General features: G+C 34.1%; 1 protein-coding gene and 1 long non-coding RNA gene across 20 annotated transcripts in view; one reads left to right on the top strand and one right to left on the bottom strand.

The window, feature by feature from the left end:
* rock2b (rho-associated, coiled-coil containing protein kinase 2b) overlaps positions 1 to 25,140 on the top strand; it is a 125,818-nt gene that overhangs the window by 28,317 nt on the left and 72,361 nt on the right. For all 19 annotated transcript variants that reach the window (XR_015517449.1, XR_015517448.1, XR_015517446.1 and 16 more), the window contains 14 exon segments: positions 8,030 to 8,192; positions 9,968 to 10,037; positions 12,379 to 12,467; positions 13,352 to 13,400; positions 13,509 to 13,644; positions 14,163 to 14,254; positions 14,698 to 14,944; positions 18,310 to 18,416; positions 18,514 to 18,670; positions 20,341 to 20,501; positions 21,130 to 21,314; positions 22,757 to 22,826; positions 22,923 to 23,026; positions 24,287 to 24,473. Coding sequence is in view for 14 of the 19 variants with exons in the window: in XM_087296351.1 (XP_087152477.1) it covers positions 8,030 to 8,192; positions 9,968 to 10,037; positions 12,379 to 12,467; positions 13,352 to 13,400; positions 13,509 to 13,644; positions 14,163 to 14,254; positions 14,698 to 14,944; positions 18,310 to 18,416; positions 18,514 to 18,670; positions 20,341 to 20,501; positions 21,130 to 21,314; positions 22,757 to 22,826; positions 22,923 to 23,026; positions 24,287 to 24,473 (1,817 nt within the window). In the remaining 5 variants the exon portion in view is untranslated.
* Positions 1,565 to 4,189, bottom strand: si:dkey-65b13.8. Its single transcript, NR_200050.1, is given in 5 exon segments — positions 1,565 to 1,879; positions 2,015 to 2,404; positions 2,447 to 2,887; positions 2,945 to 3,346; positions 3,834 to 4,189. It is a non-coding gene; the product is annotated as a si:dkey-65b13.8 (long non-coding RNA).

Here is a 25,140-nt window from a genome sequence, read left to right as displayed (position 1 = left end):
TTGCACTGCAATATCACTCTTTGCATTTTTTTTGTTTTTATTAATTCTTTTTATTTTTGTGTTTTTGTGTCTTCAACCCTCTGCTTGTTTATACTTAAAAAATTTAAAAATAATAATAATATTAATAATAATATTACTTTTTGTTTTTGTGCTGAAACATTGTGCTGTTTTGTACTATCACTTATTTATTAATTTTGTGTATGTGTGTTTTGTTCTACAACATTTGTACAGTTTTGTCAGAAATGTTTTCTTTTCAAGTCAAATGACTGCAAATGTGCAAATGACAAAAAATAAATAAAAAATCTAAGGGACAAAATGTTTCTTAAATAGATAATCAATAAGAAAGTGATGTAGCTGTAGACAAAGAAGCACAATTAATGAAACGCCAGAGGTTGTTGTGAAACTCAAACCACAAAACTGACAGATATTGACTGAAATAATAGATAATCAATTCATTTGAAGTATTCCGCCACAACACATTTGACAGTTTTGTCATTGAATTCTCGGGTGGTCTCAAGTCTACACTAAAAATATTCCTACTGCCTTACATGGTTCAGTTGAGTCAAATTAACTTTTCTAGTCATCTCAACTTGCATCAATCAAATAGATTACAAATATTAAGTTAAACTTGGTACAACTTTAAAAATGTTATATTATTAAAAAATGTTAAAGTAACATCAAAATATTTGTTGTCTTGACTTTTTGTCATTAAATTTTTTACAGTGCAGCTAAAACTTTTTTTTCTATTCTTTAGCGGATAAATAGCTTTTTTGAATTGCCTGAAAAACCACCTTTTGCCATTCTGAAGTGTGTGTGTGTGTGTGTGTGTGTGTGTGTGTGTGTGTGTGTGTGTGTGTGTGTGTGTGTGTGTGTGTGTGTGTGTGTGTGTGTGTGTGTGTGTGTGTGTGTGTGTGTTTGTTTGTGTGTTTGTGTGAGAGTGGCAGTTTTTGCTAATTAAACATTTCCAATGGACATATTTTCAATTCATAATTTCAGTTTGTGCAACTGTAGGGTAATAGAAACGGAGCGACTAGAGACCTGCACTAAAAGTCTTTAGTCTTGATGGTAAAGTAAACTAAGAGTTCATTAAGTTAGAATTAGATAGAAGTCTAATTGAATAGATTATTAATGGATTTTCATCGTTTGAAGATGTGATGGATTTGTAAGTGGTTTCTATGGAAGCTTGTTTCTGCCTCGGAAAGATAGCAATTCTCTGAATTATTCGACTTTAACAATTCTAAACAAGAAATCTGAATCGCAATATAAATCTTAAAGGTCAGACTCCAGGATCTGTAGGTTTACTGTATTAGTGCTGGGCAGATTAATCACATGCAAAATATAAGTCTGACATTATATATGTGTGTGTATTATATATATTTGTTTTGTATATGTGATACACACATACATAGAAACTAAACTATACAAAACAATTTTGTTACATATATACGTTTACATTTATGTTTAATCTAAATATAAATCAACATTTTCTTTAAACAAACAAAATTCAATACTTTTGAAACAGAGAATTAAGCAGATGAACACAACACACAGCACATACAGTATTGTACAAAACACATTTTTATTGATGTTGTACAATGTTGTTCACCCTCCTCCTTCACATACAGTATGTCTCTACTCCTCTACTTTGTTCTTTGTCTTCCTCGTTCATATTGTTACTTTTTCTTGGCCGCCTCCTCCTTCTCCTTTTCTTCACCACCTCCTCCTCCTCCTCCTCCTTTTCAATGTCATTCATTTGCTCTTTCTCCTCAATGTGATTCTCCACCTCCTCACTTTCCTTTCCTTCCATCTCCTCCACTTCTTCCACCTTGCAGTTTTTCCTTGGCCGCCTCCTCCTTCTTCTTTTCTTCACCTCCTCCTCCTTTTCAATGTCATTCATTTGCTCTTTCTCCTCAATGTGATTCTCCACCTCCTCACTTTCCTTTCCTTCCATCTCCTCCACTTCTTCCACCTTGCAGTTTTTCCTTGGCCGCCTCCTCCTTCTTCTTTTCTTCACCTCCTCCTCCTTTTCAATGTCATTCATTTGCTCTTTCTCCTCAATGTGATTCTCCACCTCCTCACTTTCCTTTCCTTCCATCTCCTCCACTTCTTCCACCTTGCAGTTTTTCCTTGGCCGCCTCCTCCTTCTTCTTTTCTTCACCTCCTCCTCCTCCTCCTTTCCAGTGTATTTTATTTTCTCCTCATTGTTCTCCTCCTGAGCTTTCATCTTGTCCTCCTCCTCCTCCTTTATTTGCTCAAACAGAAACTTTGCCGCAGATAGCCTTCTGGCGATAATTTTGCTTCTCCAGAGCTCCTTCTCTGACAGTCGGGCGCTGGTATCTTTTCTTTTCTTTTTTTCCACCACCACCTTCTCCTCTTTCATCACCTCCTCCTCCTCTTTCATCACCTCCTCCTCCTCTTTCATCACCTCCTCCTCCTCTTTCATCACCTCCTCCTCCTTCTCCACCACCTCTTCCTTCTGCATCATCTCTTTCTCTTCTTCCTTTTTCTTCACCACCTTCTCCTCCTCCATTTTCCTTCTCCAGAACTCCTCCTCAGACAGTCGGGTGCTGGTATCTTTCTTTCTTTTCTTTTTCGCCACCACCACCTTCTCCTCTTTCATCACCTCCTCCTCCTTCTCCACCACCTCTTCCTTCTGCATTATCTCTTTCTCTTCTTCCTTTTTCTCCACCACCTTCTCCTCCTCTGTTAGTTGGGTGCTGGTATCTTTCTTTATTTGTTTATTTTTCTCCACCATCACCACTTCCACCACCATCACCACCACCTTCTTCTTTTTCATCACCTGCTCCTTCTTCTCCACCACAATCTCATTCTGCATTATCTCCTTCCCTTCTTCCTTTTTCTCCACCACCTTCTCCTCTCCACTTTTCTCCTCCTCCTCCTCATTTGTCTTTTCTTGCTTTGTGTTATCTTTCTCTGTGTCCACCATCACCACCTCCTCCTTCTCTTCTTCCATCACCTCCTCTTTCTTCTCCACCACCTCCTCCTGCATTATCTCCTTCACTTCTTCCTCTTCCACAATCATCTCTTCATAGATCTCATGTTCAGAATCTGTTAAGACAAATGATTGCAGTTTGCACATAGTACAAAGTCATTTTCAAGGAGATGTTAAACTCCAGATAAAGGGGAGTAAAAATACAGTTTATTAATGACATTATACACTAGAAAATATTGAGATGCAAAAACCATCATTTACCATCAGATGAGGAAAGTGTGAACGGCTCATTACGAGGACAGAAGCAGAACCATCGAAGAGCAGCTCTGATGAAAGAAGCAACCTTGCTCTTCTTTCTCTTCTTTCTCTTTTCTTTTACTTTCTCCTTCTCATCTGTTAAAAGAGAAATGATTGCACATCTTTACACACTTGTCTACAGTTATTTGAGAGAAATTTAAAACGAACATTCACCAAAAACAAAAACCCCAATATATAACCATTTTAAAAAGTTATTGTAGCTAAACCAAGGTTACCACAAGTTTACCATGGATTTAAAAAAAACAGATCTTAAATGTGGTGATTTTGTAATGGAAAGACAGTTCACCGAAAGCCATCGGGGCTGTCGGTTGAAAATGAAAAGTCTGTGTGCATATCTCATTTTACTAAAGGATTTTAGACTAAAGTTGTATCAGAAAAGCTGAAAATGAAATACATTATCATTTTACCCAAAATGTTGCATTAAGATACACGTAAATGCAATGATAGCCAGCAGTTTAACCAGCTGTCTATTATCCTGTACAAACATTATTTTTAATAGTAAGTATATTATTATGTCAGGAAAACACTGGATATTGGATAGCACAATGTAAATAAGACTCACTATTAGTGCCATTTCTTGGCCTTTCTTTGAGCTGCTTCACTTGTTTCTGGCTCTTGGAGATCTTGCAGGGTTCGGGAACTTCGTCTTCCTCCATTTTAGCAGCTGATGTTGTGGGGAGATCAGAAATCTGTTCAACCATCATATAATCGGTACAGGGTTTCAGTCTTTCACCTGTAACCACTCAAAAACTTGGGGTTTGCTAGCTGGAATAGGATGAGGGTTTCGGTCTTGCACCGTGAATCACTCAAACGGAAGATGTTCAATCGCTGAGACAGTCTCAAAACACTCGGAACGCAAGTTTTTTAACACTTAACAGCCAAAAGCACACCTGTACTACTCCACTTCAACAAACCCACAAGATATTCTCCGATGATGCAGGGCTTCAAGTACACTTTTGGAATGCGTTCTATTCTCAGAACATGTCACTATGGTAACAAGACATAAGACTAAGAAATGTTTTCTTTTAAACTCAAATGACTGCAAATGTGCAAATGACATAAAATAAATGGAAAAAATAGCTAAATAAATTGATCTAAGGGACAAAAGCTGTCTTAAATAGATAATCAGTTAGAAATTGATGTAACTGTAGACAAAGAAGCACAACAAATGAAACCTGAGAGGTTTTTGTGAAACTCAAACCACAAAACTGACATATATAGACTGAAATACTATCTAATAAATTAATTTAAAGTATTCCGCTTCAATGTGATCCATCCACCAAGACATGCTGCAAATATACATGCCATTCCATAAGAAATAAATAATATAGTCATTAGTGTAGGAGTGCAACATCAACTCGCAGGAAAACAAAAATCTAAAATAAGTGTATAGGATTATCTTTGAACAGGAAATATAGTTTAACAACTGGAAATCAGCAAAATAATTCAGAATCAGGTAATAAGAGGCAGAACAAATGTGTGCAAAAGCGCAGGCAACATATATTCAAAATGTGAATCAAAAATAGTTGAGTTGGTAACACTGAGTGATCAAAAAATAAAATAAAAAATTAATTCATTTACTAAAGTATCCAGAATGTTTTTTTAAACTGCAGATAATGCTAAACATGCTAAACTTTTAGGAATAGTGTATTAGTGTAATAATTGATCATTTTTATTTATTTATTCATTGATTGATTGCTTTGTATCACTGATCTCTGCTGTGTATTGCCATGTACAGGAGAAGTGCTGTGCTCCTGTCAGGGATGTGTGGTGTTTTCCGTATGGGGTTAAAGGGCTATTGGGTTAGTTTCAGTAAGGGTGGAACCCAACATGTGGCCCATACACTGTTACTAATGACAGAAGAGCCTCAAAACCACACACTTGGACCTGTTTTCTCCTCCTCACTCCAGTGATGCTCAGATTTGCTCTCTATTTGGCTTTCTCTATGCTTAAACTACACAGTCTGTTATTAGCAGTGCTATCAGGGAGCGTTCTGGGAAAATGAGCGACAAATTAGTCTATCTGTATGGTGTGGTGCTGTATATGGCAACATATGATTTTCTTTCTATTCAAGCTAAAAATACTAACGACTGTTTTGTTGGAAGTAAACTACTACTACAGTGGATGTTTATGCTCCGTGTAGTGTTAGAATAATCGACAGTGCGTTAGCAAATAACAGAGCATCTGTGGGGTCTTAAATTCTTAATGTCTTAAATTTCAAAAACTAAATTTTACTTAAATTCACAGAAATATTGTGTTGTAGGTCTTAAATAATTTTAAACAGGTCTTAATTTTTAAAGGTGTTTTTTTTTTGCAAAGAGATGTTATTTCACGAAAGCGAGTTTTTTTTTTATCAGAATCAGAAAAATAAAAATAAAAACAAATACACAATACCTTACGATAATAACAGCATTATATCCCTTTACATAATCTTTCATTTACACACAAATTATGTACATAAGAAAGTGTGAGTGGACAACATAATGTTTATAAATAGGCATGAAACTTAAGGGTTTATAACAGAAACGCATCAGAATAAGAGTTATTCTCAATCAATTTGGACCAAATGCAAACAATATATATTTTTGCATTTTTTTTGTGTAGTTTTCTTCATAATAAATATACTTTTAACAATGTTTAACTTGTAATTTGAAAAAGAAAAGTGTTGAATATACAACTAGAGTTTTCTTGTTTTGACTCATTAAAATATGTGGTAAAGAAATAACTACATGTGTTCCTTTTTCAATTTCATTGCTCCAACCGGGCCATTAACCAAAAACCATTAGTGTTTAGACATGTATGATCTAAAATGTCATTCATAATGGTCTTAAAATGATCTTAAAAAGTCTTAAATTTGACTTGATGAAACCTGCAGAAACGCTGAAATAATGAGGGCTTTTGTTATGGTGCAGACAGAGAAAGGTAACTTTTTACTACAATAAAATCACATTAAATACATTTCCTTATTGAAATCATTATTTATTTTAAATAACTTTAAATCAAAAGAGCTAGTCAAAGCTGTTAAGTATTGCCAAAGTATTGCAGAATACATAAACAATGAGTACAATCTTAAAGTGATTTTGTAATACATATATAGAATATATACCTTAAACCCACACACACTTAGTTTTAATAAGTACGCAAATACGAAAAACTGATATGATTATTAAAAGATAATGGAAAAGATTTTTTTTAAGAATAATAAATAAAAATACAATACACAATGGTTTATTTATTCAGATGGTTTGTGGTAATATCATCCATATATCCATATATATGTGTGTGTGTGTGTGTGTGTGTGTGTGTGTGTATGTGTGTGTGTGTATTGTGTTTTTTGCATCATATAAGTATTTTGACTTTAATAATGGAAATAAAATAAACTTTAAACAAATTTGAGATGGAAATAATGAAAAAAGCAAAATGGAATAATTAGAGGGAAAAAAACATAAATCCAAAACTATTTAGTCACATAACACAGTATATATATATTCACTGGCCACTTTTTTAGGTACACCTCAATAGTATCAGGTTGAACTTCCTTTTGCCTTCCGAACTGCCTTAATTCTTCGCGGCACAGATTCAACAAGGTACTGGAAATATTCCTTAGAGATTTTGGTCCATATTGACATGATAGAATCACTAAGTTGCTGCAGATTTGTCAACTGCACATCCATGATGTGAATCTCCCTTTCCATCATATCCCAAAGGTCCACTATTGGATTGAGATCTGGTGACTGTGGAGGCCATTTGAGTACAGTGAACTCATTGTCATGTTTAGGAAACCAGTCTGAGGCATTGACATAACGCTCAATTGGTACTAGTTGGCTCAAATTGTGCCAAGAAAATATCCCCCACACCATTACACCACCAGCCTGAACTGTTGATACAAGGCAGAATGGATCCATGCTTTGATGTTGTTGACGCCAAATTCTGACCCTACCATCTGAATGTTGCAGCAGAAATCAAGGCTCATCAGACAAGGAAACGTTTATCCAATCTTTTATTGTCCAATTTTGGTAAGCCTGTGTGAATTGTAGCCTCAGTTTCCTGTTCTTAGCTGACAGAAATGGCACCCAGTGTGGTCTTCTGCTGCTGTAGCCCACCCGCCTCAAGGTTGGACGTGTTGTGCCATGTTCAAAGTCACTTAAATCACCTTTCTTCCCCATTCTGATGCTCTGTTTGAACTGCAGCAGATCGTCTTGACCATGTCTACATGCCTAAATGCATTGACTTTCTGCCATGTGATTGGCTGATTAGAAATTTGCGTTAACGAGCAGTTGGAGAGGTGTACCTAATAAAGTGGCCGGTGAGTTTTTTATTTTGAATCTAAATAAAATTGTAAATAATTGTGTCGTATAAAGATAAAAGTGGTTTATTCTATCCTAATACAAAATCGAATCTTTAAAATATCTCTCATCCAACATTCCTGACTCTTGTGAATGTGTGAATACAGCCTACTAACACATGTTCTATCAGCTCTTTAACTCCAGAATGAGCCAGTGTTTTGGATGTGTAAGTGAGCGCGAGTGAGTGTGTATGTGTGTGTGCGCTGTAGGTAGTGAGTAAAGCACTGACCAGCTTGGCAAATCATTCATGCCACTCCTCCCTTCAGTACAGTGTCTGCTTTGTGTGCTACACACACTAAGCCTTTCACTGCTGGGCAAACACACACACACACACTCACACATACACACACATACACTCCAATTTTTTTACAATATTTTTTCTTTTTTCTCTCTCTCTTTCTGTCTCTCTCAGCCATGGCTCCAGTGGTGCCAGAGCTGAGTAGCGATATTGACACCAGTAACTTTGATGATGACATTAAGGATGATCCGATAGGAACAGAGACGTTCCCTCCGCCCCGTGCCTTCGCAGGGAACCAGCTACCATTTGTGGGTTTCACCTATTTCAGGGAGGACCAGTAAGTGTGAAAGTTAAACAGATGTTGTTGAAATGTTGTCTTGTGATATAAACTGTTAGTAATGCAGTGTATTGTCATGTTACATACTGTAAGTGTTCCGTTGCGTAATACGATCATGTAATGTAACTAACGCCTGTGGAAAAAAGTATTTAACGAGCCCCAATAAGGTTCAAACACCTTTTTGCCAATGAATTTCCATGATTTTTCCAGCTGTTTATGATTACCAGATGAAGATTTTAGAGATTTTTGTTCACAAAGAGTCATTTATAGTCTGAAATATTTTTGAGCTGAGCAAATTTTAGACTGTTTACAGGTACTGTTATTTTTGATTGACAAATTTTGTACTTGTTTGTGCTTTTAAAAAAAATCTTCAAAAATTATACAAAACTTAGTTCAGCACTTGCTACATGAACATGCACACGCACACAAACATGGACATGATTTTTAAAGTGTGCAGTGGTCTGATGGAAGTATTTGGTACTGCAGCCCCAACAAAATTTCACTAAAACCTAATTTTTTCGAGAGATCAATCTCAAATGTGAAGTATAATTTGTTTAGGTTTATGGCATTGATTTTCTCATAGTTAAAAAATAAAACCTGTTTTGAAAAATATGCATGTATTTGTATTTGTTTATATATGTTGTATTTAAAAAGAGGCTAAGCTTTCATCTGCACTTCAAAACATAACAGATTTAGGACAATTTGAGATGGGAAATTTTCAGAAAACAAAAAAAAAAATTATCATAGTCAATAAAAATAACAAATGTCTTGTAACTTCAACACATAAATTATTACCATACAATCCCTTAAACATATTCAAATTAAAGCATTATTGAAGTAAAATGAAGTACATTCATTGTATTGAAATAAAAGAAAGTTTATTTCAATACAGGCATCACTAGAGGGCTAGCAAACAATATTTTTAATGACTTTTTAATCTTATAATTAAAAAGATATTTCCAAATAAAACATGTTCTAAATCAGGGTTATTATTGTAAACTAAAACCCATTAAAAATATTCTTACTTCAAAATAAAAAAACATCAACGGTGCTAAACATAGTAATTTAAAAAACTAAAAGAACAGTGATTAATCGTAAAAATAAAAAATTTAATCTGAATTTGGATTGTTTGTTTTTCTTAGTTACTGAGGCAGGATTTATATATTTTTTTATTTAGTTTTACCTGCACTAAATTAACTGAAACTGAAATAAAATGAATAAAACTAAATTCTTAAGTCTCAATAATATATATTCAGTTACACTTTTAAATTAATATCTACTGTAAAAACAGTTTGTAAATGACATCTAATACAGGAAGAGTTAATAGCCTACGTTTCAGACTCTGTAGAGTTGTTGGACATTAAAACAGGTATATCATTATCTTCCACACACACTAAAGAGCTGTAAAACTACAGCAAGCTCCTGTTATGGATCAATCGAGACGGGATATACAGTATTTTTACATGATTATGGGAACCGTGAATGAAAGCTGTGTTTGTTCCATCACTGCTCCCTCTTTTTCCCCTATCCGTTCACTGTTTCCTCTCTCAGTTTCTGAGTGAAGCCACATGGGCTGCTGGCAAAGCCCAGATTGAAGAGTTGCTTTGAGATTTACTTTCTTTCATTTCCTCTTGCCTTCAAACTTTTTCATCCAACTTTACTCGTTTTCATCTTGAATTGATTTACAAAGCCTTGAAGTATAGAGTAAACAAAGATGATGCTGGCTCAACAGAGTGTGGCATTTATAGTAATCCTTTTTTTTCTGTGTTTTTCAGATTGTTAACACAACAAAATAAGTGTTCAGAGGAGGATATCATTGAAGATCATGGCTTAAACCACACAGAGGTGCATATTGTTTTTAGTAATAGCAGTTTTCATAGAAATATTGAATAATTGCTAATTTAATATTAAGATAAATAGAACATGTTTTTCATGTCAATAAAAGAGATGGTTAACCCAAAAATAAAAATATACTTGTTCATTTACTCAGCCTCACGCCAATATGTAGGTGAATTTTTTCTTTAGTAAATTAGTTTAGTAGAAGGCATAGTTCGCCCATAAAATAAAATGCTGTCATCATTTACTCCCCCTAATATGGTTTCCAAGTTTAAGTTTTCCAGTTTACTAGTTTAAGTATCCATTTAAAAAAGATTGCATGATATTGATTAATAAAATGCAAATCAGTGGCTACAGCACGTTAAGAAAAAACAGTACCATACAGACTAAACATGGGTAGTATTGTGGCTCAGTGATTAGCAATGTTGATTTACAGCAAGAAGGTTGCTGGTTTGAGTTCCAGCTTGGCCAGTTGGCATTTCTGTGTGGAGTTTGCATGTTCTACTCATATTCAAGTGGGTTTCCTCTGGGTCCTCCGGTTTCCCCCACAGTCCAAAGACATGCGCTATAGGTGAATTGAATAAACTAAATTGTTCGTAGTTGTTGAATGTGTGCTTGAATAAGTGTGTATGGATGTTTCCCAATACTGGGTTGTGGCTGGAAGGACATCTGCAGCGTAAAACATATGCTTGAATAGTTGGTTCATTCTTCTGGGGCGACATCTGAAATAGAAACTAAAATAGAAACACCACCAGCCTAAATAGAAAATAAAGGAAAATGAATACAAACAAAACAAAATTTATACCTGTTGCTCAAGATAATAAATTAAAGTCTTATTAAATTAATGTTCAATTAGTGCAAGAACTGAACCTTATTACTCTGTTTGCCAAGGCTGAAAAAAAGGTATTTATTTTTAGTGGTTTAATTGATCACAAATCACACGGTTCAGATCACATTAAGGTTTTTTAGTCACGGATTGGACAATTTTTCGGATCGGCCAAAAAAGGGAAGAGACAAATGAAATTTGCTATCCATTTCGTACAAGAACAGTACATCAAAACATTTTTAGTTTTTAACAAACTGAACTTAAAACCTGTAATTTTCTTAAAAATAAAATGAAGAAATAATCAGCTGAAAACAAATAAATTGTAAAATATTCAGTACTGTGAAAAATTCACTGTTACTACAACTGTTGCTAAAAACGCTAAATGTATAACCCATATTTATTTTTTGTCTTATTTTCAATAAATGATTTCGTTTTTCACTCAAAACTTCTTGTTTCATTGCTAAATTATCATTTTTGAAGAAATATTCAATGGCATATTTTTGATGGCTGGTTGTCGTCACCTATTGGTTAAATAATGTAATTGCTGCCTACAAATTTTATTTTTAAGTGTCGTTAAATGCATATGGCGGTGAATTTAATCTTTACCATAAACATCAGTGGTTTATCTAAACTATAAATTGTTATTTCAGTACTTCTGTGTTATTTGACTGTTTGTAACTCCATAACTACCTCAAAAAAGACTGAATCTCTTTCTTCATTTTTGCGGTTTGAATGTAGCAACTAAAAGGATTATTAAACATATGCAAATCACCATCATTTATAATTTGTTGCGTGGTTGTTGATCTTTTGATGATTAATCATGCAGGTTATTCTGAATGCATTAATGCAGGCTAAACAATTAGTGACAGAAAACACCTTTAACCTAAGTCATCATTATATTTTACAGGAAAGCCTAAATGCTTTCATACTTGTGATTTGAATGACGTGAGAGGTGATCTCTCTGTGATCATTACAAATTTAGGATTAATTTACTAGTAAAAACAATTATTAATCTACGGGCCACTTTGTGATCCATAAGAATCACGGATCAACCGTGATCCGTTACACCCCTATTTACTGGTAGCCTTGACTTACATTTTAATAATAACCAATGGGCTAAATCTTCTTTACTCTGCTAGCAAAAAGTCATCCGAACCTTGTGTGGGTTGAGGATAAGTAAATTAAAAGCAAATTTAATTTTTGGGGAGAAATAAATATCCCCGTAAAGTGAAGAGGATTAGAACTGTAGGGTGCATACTAGGGCAGAAAGTGTTTATGATAGCTGCTTTATAATTGCGTGTGGCACAAAATTAGCACTTAGCTTTCTAAAATAGCTGATGTGATTTCTTCTGCAGCAGAGTTTCCCACAACCGCTCTGTTTGGTGGCGATACCCGGCATAACTGGAGTGTTTCACTGCATTCTTTAGATAATTGCTGCTTTTAATAGAATCAAGCAAACAACTGGCATCAGGTTTTTTTTTTTCTGTTCATGTTTTTTTTCTTTCATGTTTTCTGTGCACGTAGTCTAACGACCTGGAGAAGAGGCTGAAAAAGTTGGAGGAAAAATTCAAACATGAGATGCAAGCAAAGGAAGAACTGGAAAATAAATGCCGGTAACAAAAACATACATGCATGACAACACACAATGGCACTCATATGAGGTTTGTTGGCTATTTTATAAAGGAATATCATCACAGTTTAAAGGGGAATGTTTTTTTTACATTACAGAAGTAGTACATTATTCTGATTTCATTTATTTCATGTTTATTCTGTGTTTTCTAATATATATATATATATATACTGGTATATATATATATATATATATATATATATATATATATATATATATATATATATATATATATATATATATATATATATATATATATAATAAAACATTAACTAAATTTCTAATATTTAATGTAAAAACCACTGTAAAATATTGATCTTGTATAAAAACTCTATATTTTGTCTAAATTTTAATGTGTCCTGTTTATTTGTTTTCTACAACAAGAAATAGACTTGGTTAGAGTAGAACAGTAGGCGATGGATGTTTGAATGGCACAGAACCAGAATTTTGTGGTTTTCATTACATATTACATTTACCATTAGTCATTTAACAGACACTTTTGTCCAAAAAATTGAGGAGGTATTCAGCGATTCAACAAGAAGTGCTAGTTATTCAAAGCAACTTGTTTGCTCAGAGAATTTTAGTGCTAGAGTAGGAGTTTTTATTATTATTATTTATTTATTTTTTTTTACAGAGAGGGAGAGAAAGAAAAAATGCTTTTATAGGTGATTTTGGTATTATTCACCAGGGGTTCTGGTGTTCTCTGAAGAGATGGGTTTTTAGTGTTTTGTATGAAGGAAACCAGTGTATCCGCAATCCGAGTGGAAATGGGATCTTTTCAACAGTGTATAGCAAATTTAAAGCATCAAATATATGTACTTAAAACAGATGTAATCCCTATGAACTAATTATTTTGTATCTCAACAGAATAGCAAATCAGCGGCTGGAGAAATTGTCCAAAGATCTTGAAGAAGAAGTAAGACATATTGTAATATCCATTCATCCAACAAAAGCCCTTAACTCAGAAGCATTCGGAAACAAAGTGCAGGTTTGTCAAACGGTCTCTCTGTTGCTGTTGTTGTAGGTGAATGCGAGACAGGAGGCGGAAGACAACCTGAGATCCCTGGAGAAAGAGAAAGTTTTACTGAAACACCAGCGTACACAGAGCGTAAGAAAAGCTGGTCTAGAGACAGACAGAAAACGGCTGCTGGAGAATGAAGGCGAGAATAGCAAACACACACCAATATACCATGATCACAACCCACCGTTTACTACCTTAAAGAGATAGTTCACCCAAAGTATGTATCCTTCTTCTGTTGAGCACAATAGAAGTTATTTTGAAAAATGCTGAAAAGCTGAAACCAATGACTTCCATGGTATTTGTTTTTCCTACTGTGGACATTAACAGTTAAACACTTTTTAAAATAACATATTTTGTGTTTAGCGGAAGTAAGAAACTTCTAAAGGTTTTAAACCACTTAAGGGTAAGTAAATAGTGAGTAAATAAAAATTTTTGGATGAACTTTGGATGAGCTCTCTTAAAGCTATGGTGTTACTTGCACTTTTAATCTGTATTGTGATATATTGCATGTTTAGTACTGTCTCTCATTCCGGTTTCACCAAAAGCACAGACACAGCATTTCTACCTAATTTAAGACTTTTTCTGGAAACTATTCTACACATGTAGAAAGTATTAGTTTTGCTCTGCTAGCATATTTACTATTTATTCCCTTAACAGTAAGCAGCCTGAAAGAGCAGCTTGCCGAACTGAAGAAGAAGAACCAGATCTCTCATCTGTCTGCTGAGAAGAACATTCACCTGGAAAGACAGGTGAGTCTCTCAGTAACACTTCACCAAACCTTTAACATTGCAACAATAACAGCATGCGTGGGACCAATATACTTTAGCCGGGATAAAACATCTTCATTTAAACATATATATGATTTAAGAAGGCAGTTTTTAAATTCATTAGTTATTTTATTCATAGTTATTTATTATGTAAATTTATTTAAACAAATAGGAAAATAAAAACGTTTTCACAACGACAAATTACTTACCTGTAATCTTTATTAAAGGGATTTTTAACTTGTATTTAAAATAAAGTATGAGACATGTTTGTGATATGTCAAGAAAAAAAACAGACTTGCCAACCGAATGTCATTGTCGTTTCAAAATAATATGTAATTCTGTTAATTATAAATAAAAAAAGGATAACAGATATTAATAACTATAGAAAATAATGGGTTTTAATTGCTAAATAAATGTGTCCTCAGCTGGAGGAGGTGAGTGCCAAGCTTCAGGCCGAGCTGGAGGAGTCGGAGAGGCTGAAGAAGGCCCAGATCGAGGCCCTTAGACAGTCCCAGCAGCTGGAGCTTTCTCTCAGGGAGCTGCAGGAGCGTCTGGCCCAGCTGGAGAACAGCAGGCTGGTTCTGGAGCAGGACAAACTCAGCCTGCAGACCTCGCTGGAGCTGGAGAAACGAGAGAAAAACGCCGGCTCAGAGACCATCACTGACCTGCAGGGTGAGCAGAGAAGGAGCCTGTGTTAAGTTCTGGCCTGTAAAATACTTGAGTAAATTTACTTAATTACTGTATATACTGTTAATTTTGTTATTTTCCTTTTGATAACTTTTTGTTGTTTTTTTAAACATTTAAACACATTGGGCTCTATTTTGACGGTCCATGCGCAGAGCGCAAAACGCAGGGTGCAAACGCTTTCAGGGCGTGTCAGAATGCATTTTTGATAATTTACGGACGGGAAAATCTGCTTTGCGCCGTGGCACATGGTCTAAAAGGGTTGAGTTTATTTTCTTAATGAGTTATAGGTGTGTTTTGAGAATAAACCAATTAGAGTCTCATCTCCCATTCCCTTTAATTGCCAGCTGCGTCGCGCCAAGAGTGCATTCCCTATTTACAGGACGCAAAGTAAGTCTAAGTGGAAAAAATTAGCATTTCACTAGCAAACAGTTAACAGGTTTTTTTTACAGAAAACTGTTAAACAGAGCATCTACTGCGTGAGAATGAGAGATAATGGATTACTTTCACTTTCGCTCTTGGATAGGGAAACCTTTATGCACAGACATCAATTAGTCTATAAATAATTAATTGCGTTTGTTAAGCGCAAAGATTCGTTTCAAAACTATTTCTAAATTCAGTTCTAATTTCCAGCAAACGAATAAATGAACAATATTAACGGAGTGTGTTCAAAAATCTGAGTTATATCCTAAAACACATGCTGTGCCCCATATGGTCTAAAACCTGACAGGTGGGCAAATCTAAGCTTGTTTTTAATAAAACAAATATAAATATATATTAAATAATACTGCTAATAATAATAACATTATACAAAAGCAAATTGTTATGAATGAACTGAAAAAGCCTCCCGAGATGAAGAAGGCATAAAAGCAGTGAATTTTCATATTTATGTAGGCTAGAAAATAATGTTTTGTAATATTTGAATCCTTTATATTTATATCCTATATCTACTCTTATTATATCCTGTATATATATCCTTAATATTTAAATTTTTTCATATGTAAAGATATTTGGCTATTGCTCTCTTGTGCGTATTAAGCAGAGCGTAAGCGAGGCGCAACTCTGCGCCGGAGTTTAGACCGGGTTTGTTTTGGTCTAATGAAAAATCTATTTTAGTTTCTCAAAATAGCAACACGCCAGCGGTGCGCCTCAGAACGCCTTCCTTTTTAGACCAGAACGCCTATGGGCGCACAAATGAGCGCTAATGCATTTGCTAAATAAACAGCATGGTGCAACGCCTCAAAACGACTCTTGCGCCAAGCTGAAACCAGCAAACAAGTATTGCGCCGCGCCTTGTGCCACATTGCGCCGGGTGTATGATAGGGCCCATTGACTTATTTGGTCCCACAAACATTTACACAACAATTTACAATAAAATATACAAACAATACATACGAAAGTAAAATAATAGATGAATGCATTAATTGAATAATCAAAATAAATAAATAAAATAAATAAAAACAAATAAAAAATACTGACCTTCATTTTTTTAGGGGGTTTTAACCTTTAAAAGATAGGAAATTGACAGGAAAGCATGGGAAGCAGAGAGAGGGGAAGGATCGTCAAAGGACCTCGAACTGGGAATCAAACTTGGGAGCACTTAACCACTAGTTTATAGGCTATAATCTATAAAAGATCAATTAAAATTGTTTACAGTATTTTAATGTATTTACAGTATGTAATGTTACAAATCTCCAGAAGTGGTTAAAGGTGCATGCTATGTAAAATCAGTTGGAAGCCGTGCTTACTGATCTTCTCAAAGTAGATGCACGGTATTTTAATTATATATTGACTATTGTCTGTTATATACTGATGCTTCAAGAAAAGTCAGAACATCCCTTTAAGAACTATGTTTTTGTTTTCCACTTGGTTAGCTGTGTTATCTTTTCCCTTTGCTCTTTAACCAAACCAAATGCCATATTTTGTATTGATTTTTGCTTTGGATTAGAGGAAGAGCCTTTAAGATGAAACAAGAATAGTCTCTCTTCTTTCTAATTTTGCTATGCTACTTTTACTTTTTTTGTTCTTGAGTACTTTTAAAACTATATATTTTACTTGATAAAGTTTTTGGGCAGATACTTTTACTTCTAATTATTTAAAAGTTTGACAGTATCTTTACTGAGTGTAATTTTGGATTCTTTTTACTCCCCTGATTTTGGTAAGACGCATAGGTGCGTGGCTGTGTAGAGAGAAACAGGATAAATGTTTATGTGGTCGGCTTTTCGCTGAAACACACACTGGGCTCTTGTCTGCTGGTTTGCTGTGTTGTTGTGTCGAGGTGGAGCTGCTCAGGGACTGAGTAAATATGAACATAGCGTTATTTTAAGGTCAGAGGCAGGTAGCTGATGTTATGTCGCTGGACAGGAGAAAACGTCTAAAGAAAGAATCTCTTTTTTTCCCAGTGTAAGAGACTTGTTTCTGGAGATTATTTTTGTGTCCATTGTATTGACATGATTTGAGATATTGATCTTTACAATTTAAAAATATCAATACTAAAGGTTTATTTTTAAAATGTTTTTATAGCTATATTTTAGATTTTGTGCAGATTTTATTCACATTTGTCTTATAAATGTAATTACATATTTATTTATTTATTTATTTGAGCAAATAGTGAACAAAAAATAAACAAACAAAATATTGTGTAAAAATTATTTCAAATGTATATTGTTTTTAAAATTATACTCGTGCGACAAATGGCTTAGTTTTCCACCATGACCAGAAAATGTGATTGCCAAAATGTTTTAGGAAAAATATTTAAAACATAATTTCCATCACCAACATATCCACCCCGAAACAATAAAATAAAAATCTGAGATGACAAAAATATTAGTTTAATGACTTAATTATTTATATTATATAATTTATTTATGTTATTTTATATTTATGACTTAATTATTATATTGACTTAATTATCACAAGTTGGAAATAAATATATCATCCAAAAATGAAAGTTCTGTCCACTTGCTCAAAACCTGTACAATTTCTATCTGCTGTTTAACAAAAGAGAAGATACTTTGAAGAGTGATGTTGTTAATAATTCACTTCCACAGAATTGTTTTCCTTCTGTGAAAGTCAATAACTAAGGCAAAATGTCTGGCATTCTTTAAAAATATCATCTTTTGTTTTCAAAATGAGTATTTCTTTTATTTTTTGCTTTAAATGTCCCTTTTAGAGAGATTATTTTCTAAAGGTCTGTGGAGCAGAAGGTGCCTATGCTTAGAAAAACACCGATTTATGTTTTTATGGTTTGCAGTTTAACATAAATGTTAACCTGAATTCCTAACCTTTGGCTTCAGCTTCTGTCTTCTGTTTTGATCAGTCTGTCTCTCTTTCTGCCTTGCTTTCATTCTTAGGTCGTATCTATGGACTGGAGGGTGAGTTGAAGCATATAAAGAGTTCTCTATCAAAAGCTGAAGTTGAGAAAAGACAATTACAAGAGGATCTTACAACCCTGGAAAAGGTACGTATGTGTTTTAGCTAGTGACGGAATATCTGATGTCCTCAGCTCATGATGTGAGTGTGGTTAAATTTAAAGTTGTCTCATTTAACTCCAACAGGAGAAGAATAAGCAGGAGATCGACCTCTCCTTCAAACTCAAAGCAGTTCAGCAGAGTCTGGAGCAGGAGGAGGCTGAACATAAAGCCACTAAAGCCAGATTGGCCGACAACAACAAAATCAACCAATCCATAGAGGCAAAGTCTGAGACCCTGAAAGGTAAAATTGAACAGCAGCTTTGAATTTAAACACTAGAAATGTTTATATATGTCAAAATCTTACTATAAATGACCTCTGTGTTAATATTATTTCATAAACTTGATTTAAACTATGCAATATTATAAATGAATGTGATTTATATATGTATAGCCTATATGAATCATGGCAAGTATGATTACGTAAGTGCATTCAAATCTGTCAAACACACTTTCAAATCAGAGAATTACTGGAGAATCAATGAAATTTCTGTTTATGCTTTGAGTTTATATGCTGATGTCTATGGTAGCGATCAAAATAATATAGGCTAAATCAAGTAACTTGATTAAGATTAACAACCATTTGAATTGTATTTTTCACTGAATCATTCATTCAAGAGATGTGTTCAAATATGCTGATTCATCCCACACATTTATTTATAGTTAAATAAAATAAATAAATATTTTTTGCAGGGTGTTTTTCATCTGTTTTTAAGTCGTGACGTGTGAAATAGTGTTTACGAGTCAAAGATGCTACTTATTTAAATGGAGAAAATATTATTTTATGACCACTTTTTAGTCATATATCACATTAAAGTAAATTTCAAATTAAATCATGGTGTACACAACAGTCTCTGGACTTGCTGCATTACAGAATCCAATATTTTAACAATTAATAAAAGACTTTCTGGCCAACTGGTATTAGGCATGGATATTTATATTGTAATAGTGATTTTTGAAAGTATTGCATCGGTTTGTAAGTGTTTATTATTACTATTTGTTGAGTCACACTTAACAATTGTGCTGTGTTGAAGAGCACAGTTTACACCGAAGGAAAATGTTAGTTAGTTAGTTAGTTTGTTAGTTACAGTATATCAGATAGGGTAAAGTGAAAGTGAAAGTCATCGTCATTAAGACATATAATGTTTTTTTTTTTATGTATATAGCATTTATATATATATATATATATATATATATATATATATATATATATATATATATATATATATATATATATATATATATATATATATATATAGCAATACATTAAAAACTATTACCCAAAGGTGATTTCAACGATAAATAGAATAATTTCTTAATGAGACTCTGGTAAGATAATTTCTTGGTCAAATCATTTATTTTCATATGCTACCTGTTTTTATCTTTTTATCTTTTTATCTTTTACCTGAGATTATTAGCAAATGTATGTCCTCTTTTGGTGGCACAGAATGGTGCTTGAATTTTACAGGTGCCTGTAAAAAACAGTATGTACAACTTCGATTTTCGTCATAGCATTGATAACAAGCTCAGTATAGAATTACATTTAAATTATTGATTCTTATAAATATTACATTGCTTGGCATCTTTGTATTTAGCACATCTTTGTCCACCTTAAACCACTAAGACATACTGTAAACTATGTATTTACTTAACGTTATGTTGCACTAATACCAAAAGAGAAGCAGTCTGGAGAATGACAAAATCATTCGATAATAAAAGACTTGACTGTCAAGATTCACATCATGCTTCTTGTAAAGAGACTTGCGTTGCTTCTGATTCTGATCCTGTATGCAAACATGTTTTCCTCATTCCAAAATGATGATGATTTTAGTTGAGTAAATGTTTCCGAAGTGTACAGCACAAGCGTGTGACTCATTCAGTGACGCTGTGTGTGTGTTTGTGTTTCTGTGACAGACATGGAACATAAGCTGTTGGAAGAACGATCTGCGAAGCAACAACTGGAAAACAGACTGATGCAGCTGGAGAAGGAAAACTCTGTATTAGACTGTGATTACAAACAAGCCAAACATGAGCTTCAGGAGCTCCGCTCGCTCAAAGAAAATCTCACAGAGCAGGTATGTTCTAACTTTTTATTTTGCCTGTCTGTAGCTGTCGCTCTTATGTCTATGTTTGTAGCTGTATGTCGCTTTTATCTTAAGTATGGTTTCACGTCAGCACTAAAATGAAATGTTTGGCATTGTTTGGTATTTTAAAAGTACTTTTAAAGGCCTGTAGGTTAGCTATAGGTTTAAATGGTTTTAAAGTTGTCTGAAATGTACATCTAATTAATTTAAAAATATTAATTACAATCCTGTTATTCACAATAAGTAATAAACTTTAATAAAATGGGCAGCTTACCTTAAGTTCTGTCTACCTCAGGATTAAATATAGACTATTCCACAAATTCTTCTTTATTGGTATTATTAATTAATGTCAGATTACTCTTTTTCCAGAGACACAAAACAAACTTTTACCATTTAACCCTAAATTAACAATGTTAATTGAACTAAATGATAAAATTAATTTGATGATTAAATAATGAAATGATTTAATAAAAAAAACAAGCATTGCATCTATTTGAAACCAAAAAATAAGACAAAATGACACAGACACTTCTTATTGACTTTCAACTTATTCTTCACCTGGTTTGTGGAGAGCTCTGGATATATGCTCAGATGCAGTGGTTTTTGTGTGTGCATGAAGGTGGAGGTGCTGAATGTGCGGGTGCAGCAGGAGACACAGAGGAAAACTCTCTGTCAAGGTGATCTCAAACTTCAGAGGCAGGAGATCAACAGCCTGCGGTCATCAGAACAACAGCTCAAACAAGAACTCAACCATCTGCTGGAGCTCAAACTCACACTGGAGAAACAAAACCAGGAGCTGTCCAAGTGAGTTGCGTGCTGGGGCATGGTTTTATTGCTGGTACTAGCGTGTTTTAAGTACAATTTGTATATAATGTTTATATTAGGTGTGTAATAGTAAATGCATTTTAAAAAATAGGATAAAATCAGCACAAAACATAAAATATGCATGCGTACTGATACTTTAATCTTGTTGTAACCGACGCACAGTTTTATATATTATTTATATCTTCATTTTAACACATGCATATTTTAAAATCTATAGAAAAATCTTAACATATAATCTTGAATAAAAAATCAGCAGGTTTTCCAACTCTATCTCTGTCAAACAATAAACACAATAAATATTTGTATTTTATCAAAGCTGTTAGTGGTGTCTTAATTATTTGATGTATATATTTTTCAAATAAATCTTTAATGAAAGCAATTTATTAAAAGCTACTTGTGGAAAGTATTATATTCTATCAAAAAATTGGAGGACAAAAATTATTAGATTTTCTTCAAAATTAGAAAATCCTTATGCTTAATATAAATGTTTGCACACATTTTAATTAGTTAAATGTTCAATAATGTATTTTTGAATTGAAATTGAATGTAATTGTTCGGACTCTTTAGTAATTAGGTAATTGTAGCTTTTACGATAACTTACCAAAGTGTCATTTTTATGAACTTGTACACCCCAGACCCACACACAAATATATATCATGTAAGGTTGCTCCGATCAGGATTTTTGCAGCCGAGTATCAATTCTTTGTCTTGGTGATCAGCCAATACCCAGCACTGATTTTAATGCTTCATAATGCATTTAGCACATTTCCCCTCTTAGTATAATACTTAAATGGAGATCTCACCTTACCTAAGTGAATAAATGAAGGATGCTGCATATAATACCTTAAACACATCACTTTTAACCGTGTAGTCATGGCTAGAAGCAGCTTAACATAAAATAATGTAACACAGATATAAAAATCGTTAAAAAAAATTACAAACATTGCAAATGATGGAAGAAGAGTTCAACATGTCTCAATCAAGAAAAAGTTTGGAATGCACATTTGATGCATAAGAAGATAAACTACAGTTTATTGCATTAAGTATAGTACAAGAAGTTATATTATTAACTATTCAAACCCTTGCGATCGGTTCATGAGATCGGCCAGATTGGCGAGTACTGATCGAGTCATTAAATGTGATTATCGGCAGATGCCGATTGATCGGAGCATCTCTAATATCACGTATATTTTAACGTAGTTACACTTTTAAATGGCCTTTTAGGCTGATTACTAGTATCTTGCACAGTTAGTTAAATTAGAAATAGTTATGTTAAAGTGTTTTAAATATCTTCTCTAATAAATAGCACTTGCAAAATATTTGACAAAGAATTACAATTTCACAAGAGAGCTAATAATTTGGTAAATAAGCAAAACTGTACATATTTGCAATAAAAATGCCTTTTCTTTGCATCCAATCAGGGAACGAGAAGAATTTGAAAAACAGCTGAAGGAGATGAAGGACCAGCTGGAGGCTGAGCAGTACTTCACGGTATGTCTACCAGTCTTTGATGTATTTTTGGAGAGTGTTCGTTTTGAATCTGTGTGTATTTGTTTTGTATTATCATGTGTTTATTTCTGGTTTTAGAAACTGTACAAGACTCAGATTCGAGAGCTGAAAGAGGAAAGCGATGAAAAGGTTAAACTCTACAAAGATGCTCAGCAGAGAATAGAGGACCTGCAGGAAGAGAGGTGTGTGTGGATTTAAAGCAGGAAAAGAGTTCTCTTTTATCGTGTTTTACATTTTATTTTTAACGTTTTAATCATTTTTTTAGGTAACACTTTATTTTGATGGTCCATTTGAGTATTAGTAGACTGTCTGCTTAATATATGTTGGAACTGCTCGTTCAACAGACATTTAACTGACTATAAGAAACTTTGCAATTACATGTCAACTTACACTAACTCTAACACCAACCCTAACTCAAACGTAACTATCTATTTATAATCTAATGAGAATTAGTTGGCATGTAGATGTAATATAACTTAGGGTGCTTTCACACCTGTGAATCGATTCAGTTGTTCCGAAACAGAGATTACAATTGTTACATGGTTGCTCTTTGCTGTTGGAGCGGTTCGCTTTCACACTGCAAAGTTTCTAATCGGACCAAAAGAGCTAAAACAAGTCACGTGCGAGTAAACTCTCCTTAAATTGGTCAGATTGTCAGGGTTTATTTTGCAGCGTCCCGCTAAGCTGTCAGGAGAGGTGGTGGTTTGGTGGTGATAGACAGGGTGCGTGCGTGCGACGTGTCTGAGGAGAGACGCGGTGGGGAGGGGTGAGAAGGGTGCGCGACGATGCCTATTTTAGGACCGGGAGGGAGACGCGAGATTACTGGGAGATCATCACTCGTTTGCGGGCATCCGGAGACTCGTGAAACTTCCCTCCCTACTCATAATTTTCTCTTCATACAGCCGTAAGCCTATTTCATATCCATAAAACACTGTGATATAACCGAGCTCGGATCAGATTGCTTTCTCACTGCAATCGAACCGCTCCAGGGTTCGTTTCAATCGAGCCGAGACCACCTCATTCAAGCGATCCCGGAGCGATTACTTTGGCGTGGAACAGAGCGCGATTGCCTCTTCACATATGCCAAACAAACCGCGCTAACTGGGCAAACGGGATACGTTCCGAAACAAAAGTGTAGGTGTGAAAGCACCCTAAATTCAACAAACGGACCATCAAAATAAAATGTGACCCATTTTTTATTTAGTTTATAAAGTGTTCACTCAAAACTAACCTCTTGTTTGAACAGCATAAATTCAGTATTGCATTTATAATGGTGCTGCTCATGTACTGATATTTAGGAAAATGTCTCTCTTTGTGGGATTATTACTGTACAATTTGCCATATCATTCTATTTTGTTAGATAGTGTCAGCTTGCACATCATTAAAACATGCTTTGATCTGTATATAGTGCACTGAATCCTGGTTTATTTGTGTTTATATAGGGACTCGTTAGCGTCTCAGTTGGAGGTGAGCCTGACGAAGGCTGACTCTGAACAGTTGGCTCGCATCACCGTTGAAGAGCAATACTCGGACCTGGAGAAAGAGAAGATCATGAAGGAACTGGAGATAAAGGACATGATCGCCAGACACCGGCAGGATCTTGCAGAAAAGGACGGTACCATCAACTCGGTCAGTGTATATTATATATACAATACAATTCTATAATTTGGAAACTCACCATGGGTTCATTTATTTAGGTAAAAATAGAATAAAAACAGTTATAGTAGGAATTAGTATTTAGATACTTTTTTTTCTATGTGAATATATTTGAAAATCAATTAGATTTCTGTGATTTAGTTGTTCAGAATTTTGTTTTTGTTTGTTTGAAAATACTTCCCAATGATTTATATGATTTGCCATTTTAAAGACGTTTCTAATGTTACAAAAGATTTTATTTTAAATGAATGCTGCTGAAATCGATTTTTGTGTACAGAGTGTTTAAAGTAAAATGTATGAACTGCATAAAACTTTAGATTTGATCATATATTAATGATAGAAATCTTATCTAATGTATGTATTAATTGGTTTTTAAAGGTTCAAAACACCCTGAAGCACTTTAAAAAAATGAACAGATTTGTGTGTGTTGAACATCAGTTAAGACAATGTTAGCACCTGTCAGCTTTAATTGTGGATAAATCTGGATCATTTTGAGCTTTTGTCAGCTAATTTCATCTTCCGGGTTTAAAATAATTTTTGGAGCGGGATCAAAATCAATGATGTAGCACGAATCTGCTAGTGGAGTGATGACGCATTAGTTTCTCATTATTATTCATAGACTGAGTTTTCATATCCTATG

Source organism: Danio rerio, chromosome 20, assembly GCF_052040795.2.
Source record: "Danio rerio strain M-AB ecotype USA chromosome 20, GRCz13ab, whole genome shotgun sequence".
NCBI classification, from domain to species: domain Eukaryota; kingdom Metazoa; phylum Chordata; class Actinopteri; order Cypriniformes; family Danionidae; genus Danio; species Danio rerio.
Note: the sequence above shows the minus strand (reverse complement) of the source record. Positions and strands in the feature narration are given on the sequence as shown.